Source organism: Sinocyclocheilus grahami, unplaced genomic scaffold (assembly GCF_001515645.1).
Source record: "Sinocyclocheilus grahami isolate Dianchi unplaced genomic scaffold, SAMN03320097.WGS_v1.1 scaffold367.1, whole genome shotgun sequence".
NCBI lineage: Eukaryota > Metazoa > Chordata > Actinopteri > Cypriniformes > Cyprinidae > Sinocyclocheilus > Sinocyclocheilus grahami.
In genome coordinates, this window is record NW_015505546.1 from 15104 (window position 1) to 22624 (window position 7521).

Consider the following 7521-nt stretch of genomic DNA (forward strand, 5'->3'; position numbering starts at 1 on the left):
CCCACCCGAAATATAGCGCGGGCAGGGAGGAACACACAGACTGAATGCTGTCTGCTCTTGCCCAAATGCTTTTTTTTTTGCTGAAGCTTGGCATAATGGATCTTATAAGTGGACAAACAACACTAAATAAAACTCACAAACAGATAGCGACTGAGACACACACAGAGTGCTTGCTGAATGACAAAAAGCTGACGCCCGGTTCCACCGTACGTGCTTTTTAGCTTCCTGGTCGCAACGTCACCCACCCATGACGTCTCGCCCATCTATTGAACTGATTTCATATGTGATTCAGAGCATGGTCACGCTGGGGGCATTCCCAAAGCGTTTCCGACGCAGCTCGAATTCCTGAAGGGGAATCAAATCTACAACGGGCTTAGCTAACATTACGTATTTAGATGGGAGAGCATGAGAGGAGATAATAATTAAGTTCACTTGTCACTGAGTTTAAGATGTTAAGTTAGTTATCTTACCCAGTACACAACCTGTTGCTCGCCATGATACAACCTGCTCGCTCTTCTGTCAGACTGCTGTGGCAGTGGTGGGGATTCTGGGGAAACGTAGTGGGCGTGGTCAACCTGTGACTTCAATAGAGAGTGACCAATAGAAAAAGGCCTTTCATCCTGGTGGGTAGAGACCGCTTCACTGGCAAGCAAAACTTTTCAACTCGCAAACAAAAGTTTTAGACCCACAAAAAAAAGAAGGCAGAAAAGAGTCACATTTGTGGTATCGCGATGAAAAGTGTTTGAAGTGCACAAAGAAAAATAAATATTTTCAAAGATTTATACGCACTGCAAATTATTTGATCAATTTCTTTATTTTTGAGCCTTAAGAAGACTTTTTTTTTGCAATCTTTTGTTTTTTAATTACAAAATAATTAGTTTTACTCTCGAATATAGAATGTTTGATTGAATAATAAAGGCACAAAAATGATTCCATACACAACACCTGGGTAAAAAAAAAAAATTTAATTAATAAGTCAATAAAATGACCCAACAGACTGAACCCAGCATTTGGTTTACTTTGTGTAAAATGATGTACACATGTGATACCAGATTAGGAGCCTAATAAAAGTTATTTTATTTTACATAGAGCAAGTCGATTAGTGGAGAGCAAATATGTTGAGAGCTGAATACTAACTTTGGTATTCAGTAAGCACCTGTTTTTAGACACTTTTGCTAACAGTATTAATGTGGCTGAATGAGGCTGTTAACTGAACACGTTTTCATGATGCTGCATCCACCACTAGGTGTCAGTCTCATTTAGCCAAACCTTTGATTAACGGCAAAAGGTATGGGCTCTATTGGAGCTTTAATTGGTAAAGGACAGCCCACTAACACAGGAAGACGTTGTCTGACTGCCACAAAAAAAAATCAAACACAGTTCACTTTGTTCAATGGGGCAGACCAGTGTGAAACTATCTGTTTCACTTAAAATGAATAAAAGTGTAGCACTTAATACACTGTATTGCTCTCTGCTCTGGAGAGCTCTGTAGTACTTAAATTTGTACTTGAAAAAGAAACCGTTGTATTGTAAACTGACATTCCAATACACGGTCAGAAAAAAAATTTGCAAAAATTTAGATACAACAGCTTGTTACTGTGGCAGTACCCCTAAAGCAGGAGATTAGACAACCCTACTCCTGGAGGGCTACTATCCTGCAGTGATTAGCACCAACCCTAATCAAACAGGTAAGTGTGTTCAAGCAGGATTGGGCCCTAAATTTGTAGGAGGGTAGGCATACAGATGTGGGATTAGCTACCCCTGTCTTAAAGAGACACCTTTATACCTTATATATATCCCTAAAATATGGATATTAGTGCCTTAGAGTAGTAATATACCTGTATGTACCCTTAATGTACTACTATGAACCTTTTAGGGGTAAGTAAAGGTACAAAAATATCCAGTTATGCGTACTGCTCCAGTGACAATCTGTTGTATCAATAAAGGTACATTTTTGGCTCTATATCTAACTTCTCATAGTCAGATAAATACCTCATTTAATTCCTCAGAATTAAATGCAGCCAAACAATCAAACGAGAAAACACAGTCTGGTGTGGAAAGATTCACATCAAAAACTGAAATGATGTAATACACGCGTTGCCTCGGCAGCGCGCATGCTGCTTGGTCACACAAACAAATCAATCTCCTTGGAGAAAAGTAGCTGCAGCAGCCAGCTCTCACGCAGAGGGGGAAGAAACCACAGCGCAGGCTTCCAAGCCTCGAGAGAGAGTGCTGGATCTAGGGAGTGCAGGCGGAGAAAGGGCAAGTCATCTCCAACCCATCCGCTAGATCCACGTGCGATCCCCGCGATCTGAATCGCCGCCGTGCCTTAGCAATAGCGGGAGCGAACCGCGAGCTCGCAAGCACGGAAACACTCCTCGGAGTGTGCCCGGTGGGAGCGGAGCGTTCAGCGGGTAGAAGCACAATCAGCCCCTTATATCCGAGAGCTGACTGCACGAGCTCCGCTCCCCAGTAAATGCTGCGCATAATAATATAGACATAATATGCTTGTGTAACTGATGCTTGTGCAACTGGCGAGCTCATCGACGCCCTCCATATCAACTTCCTCTGCAAAAGACAGGCGGAGCGTTGAGCGTTGAGCCTCTTACGGGGTGGAAAGAACCGCAGCGCGGGCTTCCGAACCCCGAGAGCGGGTGCTGGATCTGGTAGGTCAGGAAGAAGATAGGGATCCTCCCGTCTACATTCCCTCCACCAGATCCATATGAGAACCCCACGAGCACAGCCGCCGCTCCGCCTCGGCGAAAGCGTGGCCGGCATCGCGAGAAACGCCGGTGAAGGCTCCCTCCTCAAAGAGAGCCTTCCGAGAGCGAAGCAAGGCAGTAACAAACACGCGCCATGCGCGCAGTCAGCTCCCTGGAGAGCTGACTCTGCGTGCTTCGCTCCCAAGCAGACAACACACAAACTGTGTGTGTCCCCACCCGAAATATAGCGCGGGCAGGGAGGAACACACAGACTGAATGCTGTCTGCTCTTGCCCAAATGCTTTTTTTTTTGCTGAAGCTTGGCATAATGGATCTTATAAGTGGACAAACAACACTAAAACAAACAGACAAACAGATAGCGACTGAGACACACACAGAGTGCTTGCTGAATGACAAAAAGCTGACGCCCGGTTCCACCTTTTTTAGCTTCACCCACCCATGACGTCTCGCCCATCTATTGAACTGATTTCATATGTGATTCAGAGCATGGTCACGCTGGGGGCATTCCCAAAGCGTTTCCGACGCAGCTCGAATTCCTGAAGGGGAATCAAATCTACAACGGGCTTAGCTAACATTACGTATTTAGATGGGAGAGCATGAGAGGAGATAATAATTAAGTTCACTTGTCACTGAGTTTAAGATGTTAAGTTAGTTATCTTACCCAGTACACAACCTGTTGCTCGCCATGATACAACCTGCTCGCTCTTCTGTCAGACTGCTGTGGCAGTGGTGGGGATTCTGGGGAAACGTAGTGGGCGTGGTCAACCTGTGACTTCAATAGAGAGTGACCAATAGAAAAAGGCCTTTCATCCTGGTGGGTAGAGACCGCTTCACTGGCAAGCAAAACTTTTCAACTCGCAAACAAAAGTTTTAGACCCACAAAAAAAAGAAGGCAGAAAAGAGTCACATTTGTGGTATCGCGATGAAAAGTGTTTGAAGTGCACAAAGAAAAATAAATATTTTCAAAGATTTATACGCACTGCAAATTATTTGATCAATTTCTTTATTTTTGAGCCTTAAGAAGACTTTTTTTTTGCAATCTTTTGTTTTTTAATTACAAAATAATTAGTTTTACTCTCGAATATAGAATGTTTGATTGAATAATAAAGGCACAAAAATGATTCCATACACAACACCTGGGTAAAAAAAAAAAAATTTAATTAATAAGTCAATAAAATGACCCAACAGACTGAACCCAGCATTTGGTTTACTTTGTGTAAAATGATGTACACATGTGATACCAGATTAGGAGCCTAATAAAAGTTATTTTATTTTACATAGAGCAAGTCGATTAGTGGAGAGCAAATATGTTGAGAGCTGAATACTAACTTTGGTATTCAGTAAGCACCTGTTTTTAGACACTTTTGCTAACAGTATTAATGTGGCTGAATGAGGCTGTTAACTGAACACGTTTTCATGATGCTGCATCCACCACTAGGTGTCAGTCTCATTTAGCCAAACCTTTGATTAACGGCAAAAGGTATGGGCTCTATTGCAGCTTTAATTGGTAAAGGACAGCCCACTAACACAGGAAGACGTTGTCTGACTGCCACAAAAAAAAATCAAACACAGTTCACTTTGTTCAATGGGGCAGACCAGTGTGAAACTATCTGTTTCACTTAAAATGAATAAAAGTGTAGCACTTAATACACTGTATTGCTCTCTGCTCTGGAGAGCTCTGTAGTACTTAAATTTGTACTTGAAAAAGAAACCGTTGTATTGTAAACTGACATTCCAATACACGGTCAGAAAAAAAATTTGCAAAAATTTAGATACAACAGCTTGTTACTGTGGCAGTACCCCTAAAGCAGGAGATTAGACAACCCTACTCCTGGAGGGCTACTATCCTGCAGTGATTAGCACCAACCCTAATCAAACAGGTAAGTGTGTTCAAGCAGGATTGGGCCCTAAATTTGTAGGAGGGTAGGCATACAGATGTGGGATTAGCTACCCCTGTCTTAAAGAGACACCTTTATACCTTATATATATCCCTAAAATATGGATATTAGTGCCTTAGAGTAGTAATATACCTGTATGTACCCTTAATGTACTACTATGAACCTTTTAGGGGTAAGTAAAGGTACAAAAATATCCAGTTATGCGTACTGCTCCAGTGACAATCTGTTGTATCAATAAAGGTACATTTTTGGCTCTTTGTGTTTTCTGAGAGTCAAAGACACTCATAGTAATGTCTGTTTGGAATATGTCTATCCACTATATAGAGCCCACAAACACTTTGGGTGATACAGTGTCCATATTTTCATGTTAAGCTGCAAATGCCACAGGTATTCTGTTGTTTGTGAAGTAATTCATGATATTCCCATTTATGATGTGAGAGAACACACAACTAACAAAACTAGACCACTCGCAAATCTTTTAATGATTTGGCCAATCTTTATAAATTATACTATTTACATATTACATTTTTGCAGTCTTGTACATTGTATACACAGCTTTGTCTCATGGTGGACATCTAAAGACTAACATACACTAGGCTCCTGGAAAACCTGTAGAAGTAGCCAATCTGATTAGGACTGACTTGCCTCATAGCAAGAGAATTCCCCCTGGATCAAGTCCCAGATGAGCTTGCAGGCCTTGGTGGAGTTTGCATGTTCTCCCAGTGTTGAAGTGTTTAGTTTTTTTTCCTAAGGGATTTTCCTGGTTGTATTGGCACAGCCAGTAGTAACTCTGAAGTGGTGTAAGCTGGCCATAATTTAAGTGTGACATTTATCAAAGTCAACAACTGGAGAATGGGGGATGCCGTGGTCAGAGCTGTGTTTTTGTTGGTGTGAATCTTGAACTTATTTGATGTGATAAGATCTTTAACCTGGCTTATTGTGCTTAATAACAGTTTTTTTTGCTTGTTTTTTTAAAGAAAGAAAGAAAGAAGGAAAAAAGAAAACAACAATAAAAGAGAAAAATGAAAAGAAAAAAACAAAACATATAATCTCTTGTTATATGTTTATTTTACATATAACAAGAGAACTGTATTTACAATAAAACAATACATTAATATGCATGATAGGCCTATTTTATTTATTTATTTCATTGTATTGACAAAAAAATTTAACATTATGGGTGTTGTATCCCTTTTAAGAAACCATGAGTATTTTCTTTCTCTTTCAGTGATCATATTGTTTTCCAAATGTGAACCAGAAGTGTTTGGGGTTTTGGAACCATCAGTGGCTGACAGATACATTTTCCCTGTAATATTCACAAAGGCAGCTGATGCAAGATTCTGCAATGACTTTTTAAAAATCAAAAGTTTATGGACAACACTTGCAAAGGCTCAGACACACCAAACTGACAACAAAGAACTAACAACAACAAAAGCTGATTCACTACTTTTCTGAACAGCAAAGTAGAGTTATCTCTCTTTCAAACGGTCTCCACAGCTGAATCAACATGCTCAGTCAGTCAACCAAAAAGTGGCCACCCTCGGTCCTTGCGCAAACCATGCAGAACACAATATCTAAGCAGACTAGGCTCATAATTAGATTATCTGATTATTACGTAATCTTGTTTACATTATTACTATTACTAACATGTTCAGTCTACTGCGTAATACAGATACTTCTTTCAGTTTAACTATAAAGTTCTCTATCAAAACATCATCAGCATTTTTCCAGTGAAGATATTAAGCCACTGCTGACTCCTGTTGAATCAAGCAGATCAGATCAAGCCGAGCATATCTCTATCCGTGATATGTAAACAATCAATTATACTGAAAATATCCCTGACCGCACTGAGTCAATAATCTGATTACTTTTGTGGGACTGATCAAGATATTACATGTAGCTAGTCTGGGTAACAAAATGCTTTCTCTGCCTCCAGATTTGACTGTAATAATAATGCAAAAGCTGATACTTCAAATTAACAATAAAAACAAAAACCATCTCAAGCAAAGAGGGAATACACACCCATGTATATATTAGTGGTTACACCGTGGTATTACAGATGATAAATGATGCAAAATTTAGAGGATAATTTAGAATATTACCATTTAAACAGCCAGTATTTATTTATGTTTTATTAATTTATAATAATTTTATCACTAATATGTATGATGAATATAGTGAACATGTGTTTGTTTGTTTGGATGCATCCTAGTACAACAAATTCTCCAAAGCACCTTACAGTAATAATATTCCAGAAATCATTACTAAAGTGTGATGACCAATCAACCCTACATGCACTGATGCTATAGTCGTGCCAAACATCAGTAAAATGAATTGATTCACTGTATTATCATGTCCATACATGTTACTTCCTTTTCATGCTTTTTGGCATCACAATCTGTGGTCCCTCCTTACTATGATGCAACCTAAAAAGGCGGAGCAAATGTTTTATTTTTGGGTGCATAAATTCTCATCCTTGAAATATTCAAGGTTCATTGAACAGGGATACACAATGGAGATCAACAGATCAGCTGCATGTATGACAGCACATTTGTAAAGTTCTGGGTTACCTATATTGTAAGTTTATTTTTATTATTTTTTAAGTGATATTTTATAACTTTGTATTTTTTTTATTGAAGGTGTAGTGACAGTATTGTGTATTTTTGCCACATCCTCTGCACAAGGTAAGGAAACATTATAATTATACTTTAGACATTTACTATTACTAGTTTTATGTAGTGTCAGCAATTGTTGTAAGAGTGACAAATCATTAAAACTGACAATTGAGTGAGTCTAATACATGTTAGTGGTTTATTTAAAGCAGTTTGTTGTTGAATATTTATATATGTATACCACTGGTGTGGAGATACAAGTTAGACAAACAAACTTTGTGTGTTTGCA

The 7521-nt window shown here is 39.3% G+C and overlaps 1 protein-coding gene across 1 annotated transcript in view; it reads left to right on the forward strand.

The window, feature by feature from the left end:
- Positions 1 to 494: 494 nt before the first annotated feature.
- LOC107549249 (galaxin-like) overlaps positions 495 to 7521 on the forward strand; it is a 34447-nt gene continuing 27420 nt past the window's right edge. Inside the window, exons 1-3 of the mRNA XM_016230261.1 lie at positions 495 to 518; positions 611 to 623; positions 7260 to 7304. Of these exons, the coding sequence (XP_016085747.1) occupies positions 495 to 518; positions 611 to 623; positions 7260 to 7304 (82 nt within the window). The remainder of the gene's footprint in view (positions 519 to 610; positions 624 to 7259; positions 7305 to 7521) is intronic.